This window comes from Homalodisca vitripennis, chromosome 3, assembly GCF_021130785.1.
Source record: "Homalodisca vitripennis isolate AUS2020 chromosome 3, UT_GWSS_2.1, whole genome shotgun sequence".
Classification (NCBI taxonomy): domain Eukaryota; kingdom Metazoa; phylum Arthropoda; class Insecta; order Hemiptera; family Cicadellidae; genus Homalodisca; species Homalodisca vitripennis.
Window position 1 is genome coordinate 138,721,589 of NC_060209.1, and position 26,152 is coordinate 138,747,740.

Sequence of the window (26,152 nt, forward strand, 5' to 3'; positions counted from 1 at the left end):
ATATTTCTCGACACATCTTACCACATGATACATTCAGATTTGTTCAATTTAATTGGATTTCATATCAGTGTTTAAATAATAATGGTCTAAACACTAAATTACTATAAAATGACACAAGTGTTTATTGAGTTTGTTTACAAATCTATTTATTTTGATATTTTTCTCGTTACCATCACGGTTACCTATAAGACCAATGTAAAAATATTTGCTATTTATTTTGATATTTTCTCGTTACCATCACGGTTACCTATAAGACCAATGTAAAAATATTTGCTAACGCTCGACCAAATCCCATGGAGTGACATGGAATAATAACGAACTCAGCGTAGCTAATATACAAATTAAGATTTTCAAGATATCGTACAGTGTGGCAGAAATAACATTTCCCAGCCCCATGAGTTATTACTTTGCAAACGCTCAGCCGATAAACAAAAAGTAAATACACTACAGGAGTAGACAATTAATTTATTACTCGGTTCTACAATATGAAGTATTATTTTGTAAAAACTATTTTTTACATCGTTGATAATATTTAATCTGTCGGTAACTTTTTACACAACACGATTTTAAATATGAGTACGATCATCAATTACATTAATAATTAGCAGTCAACACACTTTTTGTGTAACAGGCCTTGACTTTTATGTTAATTGCTTTGACTTTTATGTCTATGGTTATTGCATTTCTAGACAAGTTTTTTTTTTAAATCAATGAACACAGACAGACATATAGAAATTAAAATGTTCTAACTTCAAGAGTGATTGGCTTCACTAAAGCTCAGTCGATTAGTACAAGCTTTTAAATTGAACTGTAAATGTGTGAGTTCCATTCATTGACAAAGGTAATAAGACCGCGCACTATCACTATTCGTAACCTTGTCACAATTTATAGAGTAACCGTCGGTATTTCTGCGGTAAGGAGGAGAAAGTGGTGAGCAGGAGGAGGTAACCCAAACCACCTGTTTACGACCTTCCTCCTTGACCTTGAACCAGACTCGACTCATCTCTGCAGCCTGACCTTCCCACCAATGACAACGTTGGCATAACGCGGTGCGGCGCGGCGGCCCAGGCGTGACCCAGCACAACGCATGCTCAGTCACACGCTAACTAACCTTTCTCTTATCGATATCATCAATATGGATGATCGGTGACCGATCGTGCAATAACTGCCGAAAAGAAGGGCGTCCTTGGAATTGCCGAGATGTTTATAGTGAAAGAGAATCAGTGTTCGCCACATTTGAAGGTAACGACATTAGGTGTCGAGACACCTACTTGAGACTATGTACAATCTACTATGTACTCGAGAGCGCAGCAGCTGTCCGCTAGACGATTTTAAATGCTGTTATTAATTTCCAAAACAATTTTTAACTCATACCTGCAGAACAGCTCCAAGATACGTGTTTACTTCGTGTTTATTTTATTTGTGTGAACCATCTAGAGTTGGTTGGTGTATTCAATATATTTGACGTAATTTATTAAAGTAAAAATAATAATTGTACGTACTTAAACATTTATATTTAAAATGTGTTAAAACATAATCATTATACACAGCTCAACAGTGTGTCCAACAAACTCGGTGTAAAAGTATATTGTGTTACATTGAAACGTACTTAACTAAAATATAGACTTAAACTTTGGAACATAAATAGACCTTCAATTTTAAAAGTCTGAACATAAGTAGATTTTATATATTTTGAGATATAATTTAATGTTTGTTTGTGATAATTGTATATAGAAGGCTTTTAGAAAAAGTTGTCCTATGTTGTCTGATACTCAGTGAGATAAGTTAATCATTTGGATATTGTGAAACGTCAGAACCGTAGATTTATTTTGAAATGTGTTACCTTGGTAGAGTGAATGTCGAGATTATAAGCTGGATATTATACATCTATCTATTTGGCCAAGGATATTTAATTACGTTATTTGCCTAATTTTAAAATATAAGAATCTATGAATTGCCGTCGTTAACTAAATTATTGTTTAGTAACATTTACTTGGAACACCCTTTGGTAGTAACTGTTATTAAGATGGTGCAACCGATTTTCCTTTTTTTAAAGTGAAATTCATAGCCGTTGAAGGTAGTTTTCCTGGATACTAAAAAGTTAAACATTTTTTTATCTGCCTACATCAGTAACATATATTTATAATAGGCAATTTTGTAATCAGGGTCAAATAAAATTTGATGAAGGTAAAAATGTAAAATTATTACAGTATGTATATAAGGTGTACTTTAGGGAGTACATTTTTATTTATAAAAAGTTAATTCAATTAACAAAATGCTATTTATGATTACTATTAAATTATATTTAATAAATAAGTATAATTCCTTTAAGTAATAAATGAGTAAAAACATGTCGATACCTGTTTTTTTACTTTTCCTTTAACCAGAAAAGTTATCTTTAAGACCTATAAATCTAACATACAAAATATTTTCCAGACCCAAAATCTTGTACCTCCCTATTATAAATGAGTTCTTCATTTTTATAAAGATCTTATGTGGAAAATATTGAAATAAACATCAGTCATCACTGACCATGAACTAATACCCTCAAGCATCGGGCAGAGCCTGGGTCTGGACGGGTGTGTATAATTGTTTCGCCGCACCGGAGCGAAATTGATTCCTCCTGGGTTCTAAATTTTATAATGTCAGCTGATAAAAGCCGTTCTGCCGTATCAACAGACATATCCATCAAATCCCACTAATATTATAAATGCGAAAAGTTTGAATGTTTGGATATTTGGATGTTTGGAGGTTTGTCCTCGAATCACGCTGAAACTGCTATATGGATTGTGCTGAAATTTGGAACAGGTATAGCTTTCAGTCTGAATTAACATTTAGAGTGCCTTTTACCACCCATAACACATTCATTTCACCAAATAAAGTCGAAATTCAAATTGAAAAATTAGTTTGTTTACATTTGAATGTTATGATAAGAACAAAACGTATTTTGACAGCCGTTGACAGCTATAGTTCGACAAACTTTCTGAAACATCTGTTTACATTTGAATGTTATCAATAACAAGTAAACCGTGCTTGATCGGTAGTGTAATGCAGATAGTAAATAAAACATTAATATATAAATTTTACTCCGGATTGCGTCAGTGACGAATTAAAATCATCTGATGCATTAAATACTGTTATAAAACTAATCTTAATGAACAAAGTTATGAATGTTTTCACATAAGTTACTTTAAACTGGTGGGCTTCCTTGACATTATGACATTACATTTTAACGATGGCTTACTGAAAAACAGAGAAATGAATACTAACATACCTTAATGATTCATTCTTTCCCTGGCTACAGTCCAAAAAACAAGTGTAACGCAAAACGTTAATAACGATTATTTTGGAATGTTACATAACCTTAATAAGGATTTCCCCCTTATACCGGAAGTACATAAGAAGTAGGTAGGACTTCCCCCTAGGTCGTAATAAGCTTTTCAGTCCTAGCAAACTCAACTATGTTAACACGATTTTGACCAAAGTAGATTTTCCGAGAACTATATAATCGAACGTATATAGTATTTTAATCGAGGCAATATGGCAAGCTAACCTGTGACAAAGTAGGTAAGTGAATTTAACGGTCTTAAGTAGGCACTTTTTAACCGAAGTAGGCATCTCGGTCCTACGTAAGTATATATATTTTTTCTTCGTCAGAACAACAAGGCAAACTCTACTATGGTACTGGAAAATATCTTAGACCTGAAATATATGACAAGGACTGGAAATATACGCTTTTTGACCAAAGTAAGTTTCCGAGACCTGTGTGATCCAAGATTTGTGTTTTCTTGATCGGGTTTACAAGGCAGATTCAGCTGTGACGTTATGTATATAATTAATTAGAACCAGAAATGCTCCTACACGTGCCAAACATGATATAATAATTAAGTTAAACTCTGATACTATTTACCACAAACTTAAATAATATCTATCTGATGTATGCCTACTTACGTTTTAAAATTTTTATAGGACTCCCATCATATTACATCATAATTGCTTTTACTAAGTAATAAGGTATTGCTGACTTTGGTTCTAAGATTGCGTGCGAAGCCGCGGGTAACAGCTAGTATATCTACAAAAATAGTTCTGTGCTCTTTAATTTCAAGTAAAACATAAAAACAGTACTAATTCTGTTGACATACTAGATACAATTCTGTACCTGTAGATACTGCAGAGGAATGGTCAAAGGATCTGCCTTGGCCTTGTTGGTATTAGGCAGAATAAAATAATATTCGTCGTACAAAACCTATTGCAGACATAAATCTCTTGACCAAGATGCTGCATTTCGCTGTAGAAAAATATAGAGTTAAGAAACTCTTTATACTGTTTTGTATAGTGCTGGGCACTAACGGCTTTAACAATCATCCAAGGGCAAGAAGGGATGTTCACAAGGACCAGATCACTCTGCTCTCAGCCATCCTGACACAGCGATAATCACTCTAATTTACTGAATTTGCTTTTCTACTATTTGGTACTGGTATCAATTTGTTACTGTAGAGTGTAATTAACAATATAGTCTGACCAAAAGGCCCTTCTTAAGCATAGTCGAATTTTGCAACCTCATTTCCAAAAATACCACTTTTTGTCCTATTAACTAAGTATTTTACTTTAAATTCAATTAAAAAAGAAAAGCCTCCACTGTTACAAAATTCAAAGCGAAACTGCACACAGTTTTGATTTTCATAAAATAGATAAAAAATAACCCGTATAACTCATTAAAATTATTATTATCATATTGGTTACACGTATTGCAAGCCTGGGCTGTCACGTGATGTTGCCAGCTGTAACGGAAGAATAACAAATGATGGTATAATCGATTGAATTTAACAACCGAGCAATCGTTACTGCTTATATTTACCTCTCAATTATCTTCCTGAATCCTTTACCTTAACAAGTTAAATCAACACTTTGGTTACACTTCGACACAGAACATGTGCAAAAATACAAATAAATTAATAACAGGCATAATAATCTAATACCGAAGAACAAACGGATGAAAACAACCGAAACGAAACGAGACGCCACGTCACTCGCCTCATACTGAGAATCAGCTGATGGAAATATGGCAACACCGCATGGTGAAGGATGAAGTGGGGTGCGGTAAATTTCTAAACGTCCAAGATGCAATGATGTGTCTTGTACTTAAATAGGAGGTATAGGGGAAGGGCCGTGCAAGTTCGTGTTATCCCTATGGAAAAAGCCGAGCGTCATTCAAAACCTGTTGGTTACGATGCACATTCTAAACACAGACACCAGGTATCTCTGTCCTTATAGAAACGCAAGTTCTAGGTTAATGCCCGATAGCGCATCCTAGTGGGTAGTCTGTATCCTAACGCATACTACTAGTAGTGTGCTGCCAGTTCGTCTGCAATCGCATCACGCAGCGCGACTGTCAGGGCTGTGTCGCAACTGGAGCTCTCCAATCCCACGGTGTGACCCATCCATACTTAGGATGCATAGCATAGATGTAGTGCGTCGCAAAAGGAGGTATTAGGAAGTGGATAGCTCCTTAACGTATATAACCTTACCTAGCTATGTAGGGATTTCACCAGCTGGAGTGTTATTTCACCAATACTATTGAACATTTTCAGGATCTGAAACTTACAAACTAAGTCCTTTTTTACAATGAAAGTACCACCTGAGAATTTAGAATTGACTCTTCTGCCTATACGGACCAATTTATCATCAATGTGGAGCAAACATGAACTGGTGCATGCGAAATATGAGGGCATGAGCTGAACTCGGTTAACTGAGTTACAACCTCAATATCTGAGGGAGAGGAAGACGGCTACTGTGTTTAACGCCTGCGCAACCGAAATAGAATGGCAAAGGGAGAAGAAATCTGTTAATACTATGCAAATTAAAGTAAGTGTTAAGACGGCGAGAGTGTTCCGTATTAAGCTGTTGAGACCGCTTCAGGAGGCAAAAGGTTGCTTTCGAGTGAGTCATAGAGAGGTCTGGATGAGGTGCCTATTATAGAAATAAACAGATACTGCCCCACAACCTATCAATTAATCAATTAAGGGAAGGAGGATATCTTTCGGGGAGCCTTGACGGGGCTTATTGCCTCTAAAAATAATTCCGAGAGACGCTCTTAAGAGGAGAATGCTATGAGGTTACTTCGAATTCAAGGGAGTCTTCTCAATCGTGGATTTGAGCCTTCAGTTCGGGAGGTAATACTTAGAAAGGAATTCTTTTAGTACAAAGATAACAGATTTATTGTGGAATTTGGCTCTGAAGCTAATGGTCAGAGACACGGATGGAAGAGATGTAATTGTTAGGATCTATAGATACCTCTTGATCTGCTTAGGTTTTCTTCAGGGATGATGGTATTCTTGCTTGGAATTATTTTAAGGACATGCTGGTCCTCTTGACGCGCATTGCCAGTATAATTTCTGTACAGGACAAGAAGGTCGTCGGAGACCTCCAAGCGTAGATTTTGTGAACTTTGATCGGTTAACATTCTAAGGGTAAGTAATTGGCGAGGAGTATAAATAACATAACCAACTGGTGTCGTGTAGTGATGTTTAGTCAGCAAACACTGAGTAACAGTGAGTAACGGATAACCGTAATGGATGTGTGCATTACGGTTATCCTACACAACCTTGCACAGTAAAACGTCGTCAGGTGTGTTTTGAAGATTCTTCCTTGCAGAGAAGATTGAAGTAATCATTATATAGTATTTTGGTTACTGAGAGTAATGTTCCTGCCTAATGCAATTATTAAGTTAATTTATACTCCTGTTCAAAATGTCTGGGTATATGTAACTGTTAGCAGCTGAATGAACAGCCTTTGTGTGCATCTAGGAACCTTTCTAATGTCAGACTTGTGTAGAACCTATGGATCCTATGCTCCTCTTGCTCTCGTTATCTTACCTACCCTACGATGGAACGGATTCTCCACCCTCCAAGGTGGACTATTCCGGGCATTTGGGATGGTAACTCGTGATTAGATGTGACGAAAATTCCCACAGTGAGGTGTATAGCAGTACCAAAACCAAAGAGGTGAGTTATTTTTAGAGTGCATTCTCTCTAGCGGAAGTAGCTTTTGAAACGATCCCTTATAAATAGAGCAGAATGCGTGACATATATTTAATTATGGGAGGTCATGCTCAACAATCTTGTATCTACATTACTGGTGTATATTTAACGAGCCATTTCTCTCCGATCATGCTCACAATTGTTTCAGCATTAGAAATTGGCATTAAAAAACGTTGCCTACAGATATGTCGGAACCACGTGGTTTGTTGCCTTTTAGACTTGAATCCTGCCTTAAAAAGGACATGATCAACAATACAGGTCTCTTTGATTTATCTAATGGGTAAATTAACTGTAAAACTTTTGAGAAGAGCTGTGTTGTTGTTCATAAGAAAAGGTTGAAAGTTATAACACTGAAGTTCCTTGGTTGAAGAGTAAAGTTGGAGCTCTATGTAGTTGATTAACACTATAAAATGTGATGATAGTTAGGACAAATGTATTAATTCCTTGAGTGACCAGTGAATCTGTATGGATTTACTCACTTTCAATAGTTTATCATTTATAATAACGATCAACTTTTAGTCATTAAAGGGGCATTTAGCATATGCCTCCTTCAAGATTGATCGTGTGATCGGTTTATATAGTCTTTACGGAACACTTACATGAGATGGCGTCAGAAAGGTCAGCTTACATTGGAGATTGGTTCTATTGTCTCGTTTATACAGGATTTTCAGAACATCTTTAGCTCGGAGATTGTTTTAGAATAGTCTTCATGCCAGAGAGGGTGTAGCAGATTTTAGTCTAAAACTGTCTCAATTCTCTAGGTCAGCATATTTGCTCTCCTAAAAAAGAAATCTTATACCACCATTTTTATAAAAGGGTGCTTTGTTGGCGCTCCACTTGATGATAATAAAAATGCATATATTCCAACGTAAATCTTAGGAAGTTGGAATGAATCAACTGGCTTGCAGGATATCAAAACATTGATGGCTAAAGAGTTTGATCTATGTCTTCCTGTTAAATGAAAGGAAATTTGACAGCACTGGCAGTCAGTCTACTGTTCGTCCAGTTATGGAACATAGCATCGATGGTCAATACTGTGATGGATTAAGACTTTGCTCACAAAACTGATGATGACCACCTCTCTTATTGGTAAAACATTCGATTAACAGACAACCAGGATCAGCCTCTTCTTATGTAGAAACTATTATCTGATGACCTTTTAAGTTTACTTAGTTCATTTGTGCACCTGGTTCCTGGTAAGTTTCGACTTACCCAAATCTAGAAAAGGGTGGATTGCTGTATTATTAGTACACCCTTGGATATCAAGATCGAGGCTACTGACAGAGGGGATATGTATCATATCTAACAGGAAGGTTACTGGTCGGACTCTTGTTGTAGCATGGCAGTTGGCACTCTAAAATTAGCATAGCGATGCAATGAGGTGACGTATAGCACTTCATATCTGGTTCCATGTCCTTTTATGTATGGATTTCAGGAGAGTGTATACGTATTGTTGTTTAGTGATACCTTCCAGAGAGGCTAATAAAGATTAATAATTTTATTAGCCACGTACATGCAATTTCCGTCAGTGCCTGTAGTAAACTTGTCCAATAATCACTCCAAGGCGAAGCTCTAAATCACTTTACAAGGTCTCAATTTAGACACTATTAACGGAAATACTATAATTATTAAAGGAATGAAGTCAGCTGGGTGAAAAAATCCACACTTACTGGCCAATTGAAGTTTGATTTATAAACGTTCCTACCTTAATTGGTTATAAAGGAAATTCCGACCTGGACTGGTATACCCTAGCCTTATATAATTTAACACCAACAGCATAATTACTTAAATCTAATGCAGATTTGCTTATGAAGGTTACCATTTGATCGTAACGGTATAACATGTGTTTATTTTACACGTTTATATACTCTTAATTAGTACAGATCTGATTACAAATCTTTGGAGTGTAACACAATTGAATATTAACAGAGAAAATCGATACTTGTGTACATAAAATTTTCATATTCATAACTTTTGCAGACATTAACCGGACTAATCCACTATTTGTTTTGAAGCCATGATGCACTAATATTTTCTTAACATACAACAATGTAGGAGTACGCCACACCACGTGTCGCCTAATAGGCTTCGATAAGGCTGCATGCAAAATTTCAAGTTTATAGATTGTTCAATGTTTTTCTATGTCACATATTAGTGATACGATTGCACTCAGTCTGTTTACACATTAATTTATTCTGATTGTCTCTATACAATCATGGTTATCCATATGAACCTCCAACTTCGCCGATATAAGTGTTCTCAAAAAAGGCTCAGCCAAATACCATGATCCAAATAAATACACCATCGTTGCAGTCAATGCTGCTTATATAGAAACGAAACTTCATGCAAAAATTTCAAGTCTATAGATCAGTTCATTTTTAAGATATAGTGCGGACAGGCAGAAATAAAATTCTCCATGCCCACGATTAATAGGCTAAAATATGAGTACGGTCATTAATTCAATTATTAATAATGACCGTTAAACATACTTTTTATGTTACAGGCCTTGACTTAGTTGAGAGCTTTGACTTTCATGTCTATGTTTATTTGATTTCTAGACAATTATTTTTAAATAAAGCTGAACAAATTACAGGCTTCGCTACAGACCACACATCTATTTTTTTTAAATTATTCAATTCACTACACAAACTAAAGTATAACGCAATTTTAAATATCCTGCCTATATTTGAGGGCCCAAAATTCTCAAAAGATGGGGTTTCTATTAACAAACTTTCTATCTAGGTTTTGACTTCATTAATCCACTTTTTCTCTTCAAGGTATCAGTTGTACCTCTAATTATCTTAATTAATAGGATTTACATACACTGTGGGGTATTGTTCTTCAAAGGCTCTTATTCTCTAAGATAATGGATTATTCAACGATGCCAAGAACGTCGATCCACAGTCCATATAACGAGTACACCTTCCATTTTTAAATTATCTTCAATTTAGCCCTATTAACTTTCAGAGATTTTAGCTTTCAAAGACAAAGAGCTGTCAGAGGCCTGAAGTACTCGCAGGACGGTAAATCCCATAATTAAGGGCTTATAGAGTCTGAGAGCTCTGTGATTCCGCGAACTCCTATAGTTAGGTTGTTTCCAGATATTGGCAGCTGCCAGAGGTTGAGAGCTCCTACAGGCTGAGAGTTCTTGGAGTCGTGGAACGCCCGAAAACTGGGAGCTTAGAGAGGCCATGAGCTCTTAGAAAACAGGAGCTTAGATTGTTTCATAACTAACAAGTTTAATGCACATTCTTTTGGCTTTTAAGGATCCGGATGGTTTAGCGACGTAATCAGTTCAATTTACAAGTCTTATTAACCTTAATGAAAATTGCCCTTAATCTGTTGGTCAATGTGGTAAAAGGTATTGTTTTAACGTAATAGTTAAATGTGTGGTATTAAAATTGTATATATATATATATTATTGAAAACCCCATGAAAAAATGCCAGAGATATTTAATAAGGTTTAATCTTCCTCTAATTCTAGCTTTGAGGGTTATATTTAATACTATAATGAGAACATCTCAGTTTCGTGAATCTTATACACTTACAAGACTTATAAGTCATTGTAAAGCTTTCAAAATAATTCACCAAAAGGCATAATACCTTATAGTCACCAAGTTTGCACACTTTTTAGAGTGTGAAATTAAGGGTATCCCGACCACCCGTCCACTAATTACATAAGCAGAACAGTATGCACTAGAACCAGTAAAAAAATTGTAAACATACTTTTATGGTTTTCCCCCAAAATCGAAGTGCAGAATTTTTACTCCCAATTTTAAAATTTCTTGCTTAAATAAGCTTTAAAATTATTATCACTTCATCTATGTTTATATTTTTAACTTTTCGACATTTTAACCCTTCACCATTTATTATAAGAACACCTTTTAAATTTACGCAGTTTAAATGAATTTTTACAGATAATTTTACCGATAGCTTATTTAGTATATTTGAAATTTATTTGATGGTTCTATAACATCATATATATTTATATATATATATATATATATATATATATATATATATATATATATATATATATATACAGTGGACATGTGGTCTGAGACAAGTTATATACAATCGATTATTCGTCGTTGATTTGAATATTCGTAATAAAATAAATTTACAAGTCCCATGTTAACAACATGCATACGTCACCACATGTAACTTTATAACTGATTAGACTAACATGTGCAGCAGTATTCAATAAACTAAAGATAGCCTATACTAGTTTAATAGCATTCGGAAATGTGTACTTTTAATGTACAGCCCACAACACTGTCTAGCCAGAGTGGTTAAGTGGCTATAAAACGATATTTCTACACCTGGTGCTAGTTATCGGAATCAATAAGGTCTTTCTCAGAATTAGCTGCAGCTGCTAGGTGGTGCGATTGACATAATTCTGTTGTACAAGGCCCATATTGTTGTTGCTAACGGTGCTAATGCACGAGAATTACTCGGGGCGGAGGTGCTGACAGTTTACTACGCCGTCGGTGGTCACTGTCATAAACTGCTTATAAACAATAATAACCACTCTCTCCAGCCCTGCTGGTGACTCCATATCCTTGGTCAGTACCTGTGGAGCTGTGGAGTAAATCGCAATCCTGTGTGTCTATAAAACCATCAACCGTGTTGAAAACTAAAAATTAAATTAATCTAAATACATAGGATTAGTACAAAGTCTAAAGCTCCCTATTAATATTGCAATGGTTCACACAAGAAAACTCAACTCTGCACACCTTTAAGCCATGTCATGAAGTACTTTTTGGGTGAATTATTACTTCATTCACAAAACCAAAATAGGAGATTTTGGGAGCAACTCAAACACTTCAAATTAAAGCCACTCATCGAGTAATTCCTCATTTTTAAGGTCCGGATGAAAGAAAACTGACAACTTAAACAAGAGATCTCTATCTTTACCAGTACAAAATGGCGGCCTATTGAAAGTTTTTAAAGTCAGGATTAACTATTTACAACTTAGCATAAGTAACCTTTTGAAGCATGTAAAAATTTTAAGTTCTAAGATCCACGCAGAGAATTTTTTGGGGCTTATCATTTGAAATTTTCAAGTTCCTCTTAAACTACCTAATTTTGGGTGTCTGAACGAATTAGTAATTAGGTCCAAAAAGTACTTCATAGTTTGGTATAACATTAAAATTCCATTCAAACCAAGTATTTATCTCGTTGTTTAAATAAATATCAGAAGAGATGTGAAATAATGAAAAGTGATTAGATCTCTCACCACGGCAACGCCACCAATGTAAAATTCATAAGTTCATAAAGTCTCCAAAAATAAACCATATCACAAATGAGAAAAGAAAATTCCCAATCTCTACGTCCCATCTAAGATAAAGACTAAAGGTTTACAAAAGGAAGTATTTCAATAACTAAAATAAAATATAAAGATTGAAATATTTCCTATCAGAATTTTTAGGAGGGCAAGGACAGTTGAATAGGAATTTTCAAAAACACGAGAATTCTGACAGTTGTGAAACTTTATACCCATCGGTGTATAAGCGCCCATGTTGTATAATTCAATACTGTGAAGCAAAGTACCTTTGCATCTTATACACTAATATGTAAGGTATAACAGCTTTTACAACCAGACATACCAAATTTTACCATTCGAAAGGTAACCATCATTTAAAGGCAACAAATAGTTATAAAATAATAAGAGGCAAATAAAAAAGTGGTTAATAAAAGGTAACAATGAAAAAGAAATTTAGAAACACGTTTCATCCCATTTGCGATCAATGATAAACAAAACACCTTATTCAGAGAATTAGCACTACATTAATTTTTGCTCCAAGAATGCACGTATAGCTTCGAATTAAACCCAATACTTTTTGTGTTATTGTTTACAAAACGTAATGTTTTTTCAGAACTGTACAGCTTTCAAGTATTGTATTAATAAAAGTATAAAATATAATTATACTCGAAAACTTACATAACGTATTGCGTAAATATTACAACACGTGTAATAACAAAATATGTACATTTATTTGTTAAATAAATTCCATTGCTACGACTAATTATACTAATAGTATAATTCACTTTAATAGTAGAATATGTCCTTTTTCTGTCTACATGATAGAATTAATTATAAGCAGCTTGTCAAATTTATTACATTACTGTCCACACTTTTCAAAATATACTGGGATTTGTTATCACTGACATCAGTTGTTCACATCATAGGGCTATTAAATTAGTCTTGTAGTACTGTTCCTTTATTAAAATAATCATATAAACATTGTAATAGTTTAAATCAGATAGTCCCAGAATAAAGAACAATGTCTTATAACTCTTCCTTCAAAATTAAAAGGATTGCAATTTATAACCACAGAGGACTATTATCTTGTTACCTAGTTGGGACAATTGTCGTTAACGAGCCCTAGGAGAGCAAGTAGCTGGAGTACCTTGCGTATAATTGCAGCTAACCGTCTCACATCCTTGGGGAGAAGGTAACAACAGAGAACAAATAGTGAAGCGCAGAGGGCTGAGAGAGAGAGGGCTGGAGCGCTATGGGTGTATAGTCACAGTCGTCACAGTTGCGACACAACGAGCAGTGGGTGAGAGGTATGAACCAGTTGTAGTGAATCCCTACATTCACCGTTACCTTGATCGAGCGTTAATTGTCCGCCGCGACGACGACGGTATCGACAAGGCTGTGGACCATCCATTCACCGCGGCGACGATATGAGGATGGCACCGGGGATTGGCTTGATGGCGGTAAGCACTGAGGCATTTTTACTTAACTAACCCTACTTTAAGTCGTGTCATCGAGTTGCGAAACGGATCGAAGGACGAACGATTCTTACTCGAGAGCAGCGACTGTACATTGTACCGCTTCTAGTGATGGTAATGTGAGATTTTACAGTTAGCTTGAATACCTCTTCAACATTATGTTGAAATATGATTACCTAACTGATCTTGTTATAGTGTTATATTGCGCGTACTTTTTGGTTCGATAGCGTATTTATATTTGTTTGTATATTTCGAGTGTGTTTGTTTCAGTGTAACATAGTGTTTAATAAATCAGGTAAGTAAAAAATTATGTTTGTTCTGTTACTAAAAATATTTATTGCTTAGCTATTGTTGAAGCACATTTGTTTTTAATTAGTTATGTTATTACATTATTGCTGCTCTGAGGGAGTTCATTTCTAAAACACAGAGTATTATTGATAGCAAAACACATTAAATTGATTAATCTGTAATAAATTTACAACATAGAATCCATTTTAGTCCCATTTTATGAATTATTGTGACAGTATAAAATGACACCATGGTACATTGACGTCTCGTACTATCAATTTATTGTGGGTAGGTTTAATTTTAATCTCTTTTTACTATAATTAATTTAAAGTTATACAATCGAACCTTTGTCAAATGAGCATTATGTTTTCTGCGGCACCTAGTAATAAATCACAGTTAATGAATACTTCTAAGGGCAACATTATGTTTTCTTAATATGCCGATTCTACAAATGCAGTCTGTATTGTTAATGTTATTATAAAATACTCTTCCACGTTAATGTAATACTTACAATGTGCCTAAACTTTAATTTGAAGAAAGTAATGACACAGAACCGTTTTCTCAGAATTTCAGTCTCTGTTTTCTAATGACAAATACTGGGATATACACCTTTAAAATTATATTTAGGATCCTTAGGAGTTAAAATTAAATCGCTTAAGATATGTTTTTGGAGCTTTATAATAATGTAACAAAATGTGATTATTGGCTAAACTTTGAAAAATAACTGTATTTCTTATTTAAAACACTAAAGTTGATTTATTATATTTAACTACATAAATTATTGCTTATACTTCATAGTACACAGTTTGTAGAAGCAACATGAAATTATAAATTATTGCTTTATTCCACTGAACCTAAATGAGTTTATAAATTTAGCATTAAATGGTTCTCCATTAAATTTTAAATTTAATTGACATATAATTTAAGCAGGATTCTTTGCCAAAATACGATGGGGTTAAATAGCTTGTCTATTAGTTTACAACTCAGATATGTCAGAGCTACTCAACGTGTCCGAATAAATAATTCGTGGTAATGTTACACAATACTATCGAAATTTGTTCCCACGGTTTTATATACGATTTCATGAAAAATTATATTTGAGACCTGCGAGTTTCTGAAAGTGTTTTCAATATACGTAAACAATTTTGTTCGGGTTCAACTTATCACAGAATTTTCCATCATTTCTCCGAGTTTCTTATTGGAGTAATATAAATAGTAAAACTACAAGCAACAAAGGCCCACAAAATAATTTTGACACACAGAAAATGTCAGTAAAGCGTATAAAAAATAATCATAAATTATAAAATATCATAAATAAGTAGTAAATGATAAAATATTGCGATCATTGATCATATTTAGTAACACACTAAAAGTGTTTCACGTCGTATTTGTAATATAAACTAGGCTACCGTGGTTTTCTCTAAATTGATCTTCCTTAAAACCTTTCGTTCGATGATTTGTTATCATATTCGAGCAAAGTAACGCAGGAAAACCCAACTTAGTTGCAGAAAACAGGCAGAGCATTTCCTCAATAATGCTGGAATATAGCACTTCAGCCGTAAAGCTGGACAATAAATCTTAGATTTATTTCCAAACCGTCGTAAGGATTGAATACCATTATTGAGTAATCAAGGTGACAAATATTAATTAAGTAACAAAGTAGTCATTCACACGATTTGTTTACCGAGGAACACACATTGGTGTAATGTACAATTAAGTAATTATTTGTTTCATAACAATGGCACTAGACTTCTGTCCGTGACAAGTACGTCATCATAATTGAGATGTATGAGGCGTAGTGTTGACCACACAATGTGTTATCTGCAGGTTATCGCCAACACTCCGGACACTGTCAAGTCTGTAGAGATGGGCCGAGGTCGCAGGCTCTCCCACGATTTAGCCTTAGGCTAATGAGATTTGTTCACATGTACTTAACCATCTGTCTTTGTACTTGCATCCCCGGATCATTGCGTAAATGTGGGAATACATCACTCGTGCTCCCCACAGTTTCAAAGAGCAATTTCCTCTATAAAGACTGTTAGTTAACTATTCAGTGAAACTCTTGGGTTATGTTGCCTGCTACGTGTAATTAAGATGTAGTTGTTATGAGTTTTTTCACATTCAATTGGCTTGTCTATTAAATATATCATGATTTATCGAGCAAAATATGTGAGAATATTACTTTAATAATTAGCATTTAATCAATACAGTATTGCCTAACATTAAAACTGCTTCTGTAGGGATTGTAAGACATTAAGTTTTTTATTCAGAAAATAATGGCTTCAAATAAATAATATACAGATCTTTTAACAAATAGAGAACTCAAATTCCAGCTTCATTACTTTGAAAAAATATTTTATCAGATAGGTTGGAATTATTTCGGGTCATTTTTCTCATATATTAACCTTCATTGATTTTTACATTTTTTTAAATTGATTTTCGAAGTTAGTCTAAAAATGTAGTCGCTAAACAACATAATATTTGGACGGGAATGTTCTCACGTGGCGCCAAGTTAAAGATGTATTATAAAAGTCCAATCTTATTTTAACAAAAGCTCCTAACCTTTTTAAAGGTACTCGTTTTCCAATACTTTTAAAAAAGTATAAATTATTTATTATTAACATGTATGTAAATATAAGGTCTTGCTAAACATTCTATCATTGATATTTCTTACAATGAACTATTTAAAAATTTAGTATTTGTTATACAAAACATAGATTTTAATGACAATTAATACTGAAAGTTGAAAACCGTTGCCGTGTTGAAACTACCAACGTCGTAACAATATATTATTCAATATCGTGCCTAATAATACCTAAAATTGGTTTTTATTTTTAATTCTAAAAGTTAAATATTAAAATTAATGAATTATGAATATGAAACAGGAATCTATAAAAATGTTTAACCTGTAATGTTTTGTTTACTTTTGTGTTTAAATTGCGTAGTATATTGCGTTCATCATTATTTAATACAGGATTTACTTACTATTGTCATATAAATATATTCGTATAAACACATTTAATGTAATTTAGGGTGAAATATGAAGATAAGGATTACAAAATATTCAATGTATTATGTTGAAACATTTAGAATGAATTAATTTTAACATTTAAAATATCTTCCCATTGATGCAAGGTGAATTAGGTTTAAACATCTTAAAATATAAATTTCAAATTCTGCGTATGTAAATATTTTAAGCACGCCACAACGCGTGATCTCGTCTTGGCATAAATGGCGATATATTACTATAGCATCGATATGATCTGTAATGCCCATATTACAGTGTATACCATCAGTTGTATTTGTTAAATTAACGATTTCTGAAACACTTATTGTGGTTAATAATGACCACTAAATAGCAAACGATCAGCTCTAACCGCAACTGTCGTGGTTAGTAATCAGAAGGTGGTATCATACATGGTTGTATTTTGGTGGCTTGGATTATCGTGTTCCGTTCCTTCGGAAAAATAATTAGTTATTGATAAGATCCTTTCTTTTTTCTACATGAGGAAGATTGGATTTTGATTAGGATTTTAAACTTCACAAGAGATTAATTTGCACATTTTGAGACTTTGGACGATTTTGAGGCACGATAGAGACAAGAGATGGTTTTTTGCATTTTTTACGGTAAAGTGAATAGCGAGAATCGACAATACATCTACTAATGGTAAGAGAAATCTAATTAACGTAAGGAAAAAGTTAACCCTTCGATTTCTGCTCTTAAGGCGCGAAATCAGTATGCGCATGTTTGTGGGCGCAATCAAACGGCAGTGATTATCATTGTTCGAAATGCCAACATAGACTTTTCCAACTTTTCTATTTGACTGCTACAGGCTCGAAACTTGGAGTTACTAACATACTAATTTGAATCTCCGGGTGGCAAGTTATCAGGAAGTTCTCCTAAGAGTCGGAAAGGCCCTTCGGATGGGGCTATCTTGCTCCATTTCATATACCCCAGCGTCTAATAGGGGCGCATTGAGAAACTCTACCTATACTTGTGATCCCTCCCCACGAATACCGAAGGTTAGCAAAGTCATCTCCATTCCCACACCTACTCCTTTTTTACTGCTGTGCATCATAGAAACTTTACACCATCCGTCGAGAAAAAACTCCAGAGTTTTTTTTTTAAATTAGGATTTTTTTATCTCGTATCTCTACATCCTATAGTGTTTTGCACAAGAAGCGCAAGCTCGTCACCACGAAAGGGAATATTTGTAATAAAAATACTTTTTATGGTGACTCTTTATACCATTACAACAGCCAAGTATCTTTTACCACCACTATTAGACATTATCCTTGCCTCACTGTATGAGGTCCGAAACACCTGTATTTGGTTTCTGATTTAAACAAACAATATTCAACCTGAAAAATTTAATATCTTGATTAGAGACAGGGTTGCAATAATGGCATTGTAGTGGGCATTCACCAACAGTATCTAATAGCTAAACAATCATTACCACAGTAATTAGACTTATTTTAATACCAGACTTGCCGCAAGTTTTGTGAGACCTATACTTTGTGGTAAAATAATTCTGTTTATGATCGACATGAATAGTATGTTTCAGATCACTGGTTTGTGTTTAGTAGCAGTCTCCATCCCGTATCCCTCCATCAAGTCTCACAATATGTTTGGAATAATTCAAGCATCTCCGCAACACTTCGGTTTGGTTTGAATTAGCCCATAAACTTGAAACTACAACCAGCAGCGTCATCGAGCACCTTAAAGAGGACAGTGCGATTACCTAATCCTGTCTGTGGTCAGGATGTCATTACGAGAAATCTTCATCCTCGTCTCCCATCCTGATGTCAGTGATGATGACGTCCGGAACAATCAACAAAAGGGTCACTGGGCACACATATTTTTAGAAGGCGAGATAATCATGAGCATCACTGCGATGATAACATTCTCATCTCCGGCGTGCCGTCTCGTATTCCCTGACCCCAGGACTAGTGGCTTCGAACAATACGTACTCTTAACACGACGATGACATATTTGCATGACATACCTATGATTAGTCATTGTAAACTGAGGTAAGAGGGCACGATGACAAGTTAAGACTTCAACATGAAGTTGCACAGTTGGCACCGATTCGGTACCGGATCTTTAAATTTATCTGGATGTTTGAGAAAGTTGACTTGTGACTCTTTATGTGATTTTTTATTTCAAGTTTTATTTCTTTAAAGTGTTAAAAAAAACTGAAGTAAGAGAAATGATAGTGTTTTTTTAAATCTCCTGACAAAATTAAGGCTGAGTTACAATATGCTGTGAGTCCTCTACTACTATGAAAACCAGGGCTGCGAACCTAGGTGCGGAAACTTAGAAAACTTAGAAACGAGATCGTACATACACTCAGAATGCTGAATGTTCTGGAAGTGTTATAACTACATTGGCTGACGTAATCATTGTCAACTTATTCAACATTGTTGACATATAAAAACGGATGATGCATGACATCATAACTAATATCTTGGGCATAAAATAATTGTCAAGGTAAATACTGTTTTGAAGACTATCTCTGTCTGGAGTGTACTTCAGTTCGAATTATCATAATAAATAATAAAATTATTTGACGTCTAGAGAACGCCCTGACATTTCTTGACATTGATTATAAAACAGTCCGTATGGTTGATCTCGATATTGATAGTGCTGCTGATGAGAATGCTGAGTCCAGCTCCATTTCACCTTCCGATATTAGTGAATTGTCTGAAACCTGAAAGTCATAGACTTGACTCCTGGAATGGGCAATATATAACCTTAGTCTCTATAAGTCACCTGAAGATGATTTAATCTTCCCTTAATATTGCAGAGAAGCAAGGAAATTGGTTTAAACCCCTGTGTGAGCACTACAGACCCAGCATTTCCTTTGGCTATGTTGTCGAGCATCCTGTGGACGGCATATCCGAAAAAGAGTTCTCTCAGATACTCCTCTTTATGCTAATCATCTTGCTTATCAGTCAGGCTTGCGAATCTACCTTACACAAAGTGGAAGTTCCATTTGTAGAAAGTAAATCTCTTTTTGTGCCTTTTTGGATATAGAGGGAATCTTCGATAATATGTTTCCTTTCCAGCTGTGCTAGGAGTTGCCTCTGAGGTGTTGCTGGGAAGACTCCTCTGTTACAGGCGCATCCATCCTCAGGGCAAGGGGGTTTGCCTCGTAGTTAACGGGCTCTTAGATCTTATTAGGTAAAGGGTATCTACCTCCAGGGCTATGATGGTGACATAGTTCTCAAGATTTACAGAAAATGTAGTATTATTTTCTGGTGGACCTCATAAACGAGGCTCTTAATGACGTTCAAGCGTAGTACAGCGGGGTGGGCTTAAGCATCAAGCCTGCTAAAGCAGTGCTTATGTCGTTCACAAAGAAAATAAGCTTCACTAACGCGAACAAGCTCTCTCTCTCTCTCTCAATGGTGTTCACTGGGAATGATCACCTTTTTTACACAGAGCAGAGTGAGCCCCAACGATCGTAAAGTACCTGATTGGCTAGAACTGAGGCCAGGTGAAGTTAAACTGATCCACACTGAAATCATCAGGTCACAAATCAATTACGGTTTCTTGAATGGTGGCCAGAGACACGCAAAATAGAAGAAAACCGCAGACTTTAGAGGCTTCAGATTTCAGGACCTTTAACTAGAACGCCAACCGATGCACTAGAGAACAGTTAGACCTATTTCCCCTTGGTATCCTCAGAGCGGAAGTCAGGACAACCTCTTACACATTGAGAATGCCGGCTTTTGGAGAGGATCTGTGCTGGACGCGGGTCACTCCACTATAGTCAAGAAAATTCAATCTTGGACATGACACCAGATATAAGATTCGTAATAATGGCATAGTGTGTCTATTTTTATTGAAAATTTGAACTCTTTCAATGATATTCAAACGGGATGGAAATAGATATCTCCATAAAGAAGAAAGTGATTGAAAACGTAAACACGTTTGGTTACATAAGCCTTATAGTGCAGGAGTATTTCCATCCAAATATTCAATTACGTTATCATCATAAAAACCTAAGGTGCCCACTTCACTAAACACAAGTCTAAGCCTGTGTGTATGACCGGATATGAAATAAACCGGACCGGAATATGAATATGACCGGTTATTAAAACTAACCTGTGACACAGTGGAAAGTAATAATCAGTAATCTGTTATGTAATGACTTATTGTCGGTAAGATTCCACGTACACGAGATGTTTGCTTATGATAATCTGCGTGTATATTTATTTTGTACACACCTAGTCCGGGAATCATCTGTCTGAAGGTCAGGATGATACTTTCGCAGGACAAGGTCTGCCACTGCTACTGTCCATACTTGTGTCTGCCGCGACAACCAGTCGAGGCTATCCGGCCTCTACTCGCTTGGTCTGGCTGCTGTGTACCCCGGAATGGTAGCGTTAATGCTCATTAGGCAATAAAATTAACTGCCGTCGCCAACGCAACGCACGACAAATGGGTGCAGTATGGCAATAAAATGCCTATAACTCTAAATTTCATTATGACTGAAGTACAAGAAAGGCCAAGGTGTGATTTTTACTATCTAGCTTAGCACTAATATCTCCGAACACACATACAGTTACACATTCCACAAATTATGATACATTGTTTGTTTATTACAACACTTCTTCCAGAAACAATGTCATGAGGAGGTTAAATCAGCGAATTGAAATTTAATGCCTTATTATGTAATTCATAGGCAAATCGAAGCATAGTTGCACGTTTGCAACAATGGTACTGACGTGACGACTGCAGGTGCGGGGAATATCAGAGAAATGTTTGAAGAGTGGCAACCCTGACCTTTCCTTGGCATTACAGTTCCTTACCTAACGTGGCATGCCATGCCGCTCTAACCGTTAATGTCCTCATATTATAATAAGGGCATGTGTTGGAACAGGTCGCGGTTGAGAAAGGAATGTCGCATCGTGAAAATTTAATAATTGTTAATTACTTGTTGCAAAATGAGTTTTAATAGCGTATTTTGGAAGTTATTTTAGTAATCGATTAAGACCTTCGCCGTAACTTAGGGGAAACGCTCTGGCTCTCTCTAGTCAAGTGGTCATGGGATAAACTCTCGGAGAGGGGAATACGTATTTGAGTGGATTTACGCCTTCAATAAATTTGCTGTAGAAAGAACCCCCTTAGCCCATTAAATATTTTCAAGTTACTAAGAAGTTACTTATTTACTTACAAGTTTTAATGATGCCAACTTATTAGTTTTTATGTCTTAGGGTCTTCTTGCACCTAAAGAAAAGCGATTTAAACCCTCGAACCTAGTGCTATACTTTTTTGTAACTTTTGTTATACAATTTAACATTTTGAAATATTCTTAGGCGCGCACACACATAACCCTACACACACACACACACACACACACACACACCTGTGTCTACAAATATTTTTAATACGGTACTTAAGCAACAAGTAATGCGGCAAATGGGTTACTTTTGTCTATTGTGAATACAGACAGAATTGTTATTCGTCAATATGCATTGAAAATAACAACTAACAATCAACGTCACTTTTTTATAGATATATTATTATACAACAATTTTTTGATTCTTAATACAGAAATTATAAACAATTAAAATTACATGTAAGGTTTATAGAATATGTTACGAAATTTACTCTCTACATTAAGCAAGAAAACCAATTCAGGTTAAAAACAAAACACAAATCCCACCAGACAACTTTAGCAACTATAACATCTGTTTGCTGGAGATCGTCATAATTCAAGGACAAGAGAAAGGAGGAGATGAATATAGAAAACAAGGTCGCAAAACTCTGTTTCTTACTTTAGTCGTAAAGTCAATGACTCGATAGTTAAAGTGTGCCTGATAGTTTAAAAAACTGAGTTTCTCACTACATTTAAGTTTCAATTATTGTCAGTAACCTATAAATGCAGCGTTGTTTTATAATTTAATAAGTGATCTTAAATATAATTTGAATTGGAAAAACAGCTGTTTTACGTCCTCTAACAATATATTACGAAATACGCAGTATTTGCCTTGAGGCAGTGTTTTTCTTTAAAACAAAAACAGTGGAAAAGTCCAGTATTTGACTGCTCGGAGCATTAAAGTAAAATCTATTGTAAATCGTGTATTTTTTATTTGTTATTGTACCGAAAGTGAGTAACATAAGTTCCACTTTTATATACTAAATTATGCAAATTAATCTATCCAAACACAGCATATGGCTCAATTGTGTATTTTTATTCAAATAACGTTATTGTACCGAAAGTGAGTAACATAAGTTCCACTTTTATATACTAAATTATGCAAATTAATCTATCCAAACACAGTATATGGCTCAATTGTGTATTTTTATTCAAATAACGTTATTGTACCGAAAGTGAGTAACATAAGTTCCACTTTTATATACTAAATTATGCAAATTAATCTATCCAAACACAGCATATGGCTCAATTGTGTATTTTTAATTCAAATAACGTTATTGTACCGAAAGTGAGTAACATAAGTTCCACTTTTATATACTAAATTATGCAAATTAATCTATCCAAACACAGTATACGGCTCAATCCATATGGTGGTTAACACATTAGACTCAAATATCATCACTCCAGATGAGTTTATACTGTCTGATCATTCAAAACACGTGTGATAAAGTAGATCTTACTTTATTTTACTTAGTAAATAAAGTGAACCTTTATGTCTTTTACGAACAAAGGTAATACACCATACGACTTGTCGCGTTTATGCTTCGCTGATATTGTATGACTAATTTCAACTCTATACTTCATTTCGTCTCTGAGATATCCTGCGGACAGAAATGGTGTTTTAACACCCCCCCCCCCCCCCGGCAAACAAAAGAGGAACCATGTCACTCTAATGAATGATAGGCTTTAATGACGTTCCAGAGCTGAACATGAACCATCATGAAACTGATTCTTGTTTATTTAGAAATGAAGTTTCATACAATATTTAGAACTAATAGGGTTTCTCCCAATAGTTCCAAACTTTTCCATCAAATTGAATTTATGGACTTGTTAGTATTGTAATATAGATGTATGTTTCGTTTTGTAATAGTATACAAAATAACAAACATAGTCAAGGATATTGTTGAAAATATATGTTGTTGGATACAAGATACTATATTTTATGAAGCTACCTTTCAGATTCATACAATCATAAAAAGCCGTACGTATAAGTTAAACACGCATGTCTAATCCATCTTGTCTGTTTTACATTGTCTTCCAAAAAAACTACACCTTTGCTAATAACTTCTAAAAATATTTTCACTAATATAAAAATATAGTTGTTCTAAACGTTTCATTAAAAATAAACTCTCAAAAACCAATGTACTGTTTTCATTAATTAAAACATAAAATCAGATTAAAAACCGTATTCTATAGGCTTGTATAAGTCTTATTTTTAGCTACATATGGTTTTCACGATAATATTAAATGTTACCGCGGTTATTTTCCTTGTTATTGTTACCTAATAAGTATGAATAATCCCTACGTATTTTTGTAATGTTTTTAACACGTTATTGGTTTGTCATTTTGTAATTGCTTTAGTGTTAGACTTTTTAGAAACTTTCCAGTGAGTTAATAATTCTACTATTTTGATAAGCGAACGGATATAATTATTCTTGTTTTAATCATTTTAAAACATCGGATGGTTGTTTTAAATAAAAGGATCCTAAATTATATATTAAAAGAACATATAGATGATAAACCAAGCGTCTCATATAGTTATTTATGTTTGGTAATATATACTGAACACCATGTATGCATCGAAATTCAAAAACATAAATCTTAAGACACGCATTGCTTCTTACATATTTATATTTTCAAATATGAATATGTACATATATGTTTCAATTGATTGTTTTGTATTTTTGTCTATTTAAAATTTCTCTTCGATGGTAGATTTTTTTAAACTTTCCATTAAATTGCTAATCCTGTATTATAGTGGTTAAACGATTGGATATATTTCTTGTATAACTATTAAACAACACTTTATTATTGTTTCAGATGAAATGTGACATGAAAGTCAATGAGTCGTGAAATGAAAGGAATATAAAGGCAGGAAACTGAGCGTGTTGTATGGTTATTTATGTTTGGTAATAAACAGTGAACACTTTGTATATATCGAAACGCAATGAGATAAATCTCATGGGCTCGGTCCTGGTGTCCGTCCTCTGGAGATTAGCCTCGACACGGGGCCGGGATCTGGAGCACCCTGTGATACATGGCTCCAGTAAACAATGGATGCAACACACGTCCTTGGTCCTGCAAGGACATCGGGTGACATTTGGGCATTTTCGACCCCGCCCTTAAATTCAAATGCTCTACTCGGAAGAGCGAGCTTCTTGGCCCGGCTAAATGTCAGTTGTTGCGTGCATTAGCCTAATAAGTGGGCGAGTGTATCTCCTACTGTTGATACTATTATTACACAATCAGCCTCTAGGCCCAATTGGTGTTTTTATAACAGTTGCAAATAACTTGTTATTTCAGAAAGGCCGTTAGACTAGGCGTTTTTGTAGTAAAACTAAGTATTTAACGACCACGTACAACGATAGTAAACTCCATCTGAAAATAATAGACAATTTATAATTTTATATAAGTTAACCAGCTGTAATCTTAATATAATTCCACCGCCACAAGTATGCTTGCAAAGTAACACAAATATGAATGACTAACTATTTATTTTAATAGTAGTTACTGTATAACTTAGTCAATAAAGTCAAAGCAATTTTTGAATTTTTGCTTTATGATGGCATAGTTGATGTCAAAAGGACTTTTGGAATAAAACTAAAATTATTGGATAGTTGTATACTATTATCAACTACAATAGTTTTCCAATAAAAACAGATCGTTGCATGACGTCATAGAGGAAGGTATAATATCAGTAATGTACACAAATTAGTACGTTAAGAAGAGATATCCTTCTTAAGTCAGGATTAAGAGTACAGATATTGATAGAGGTCACGGACTCGATTATTTAAAGGTCACAAAATGCAACGTGTTAAGAGAAAACCAGTTCATGTCATGAATGACAAACACAACGACATCAAGTCTAAGGATACAACAATTTTTTTGTTACTTGGATTAGTCAAGCAACGTTAC

At 34.7% G+C, this 26,152-nt stretch overlaps 1 protein-coding gene across 1 annotated transcript in view; it reads left to right on the forward strand.

Annotated features, from left to right (window-relative positions):
- The first annotated feature begins 13,565 nt into the window (after nt 1-13,565).
- The window catches only part of LOC124358737 (cuticle protein 8-like), a 45,441-nt gene continuing 32,854 nt past the window's right edge, over nt 13,566-26,152 (forward strand). The window contains exon 1 of the mRNA XM_046811036.1: nt 13,566-13,766. Coding sequence (XP_046666992.1) covers nt 13,734-13,766 — 33 coding nt within the window. The 5' untranslated portion in view covers nt 13,566-13,733. The remainder of the gene's footprint in view (nt 13,767-26,152) is intronic.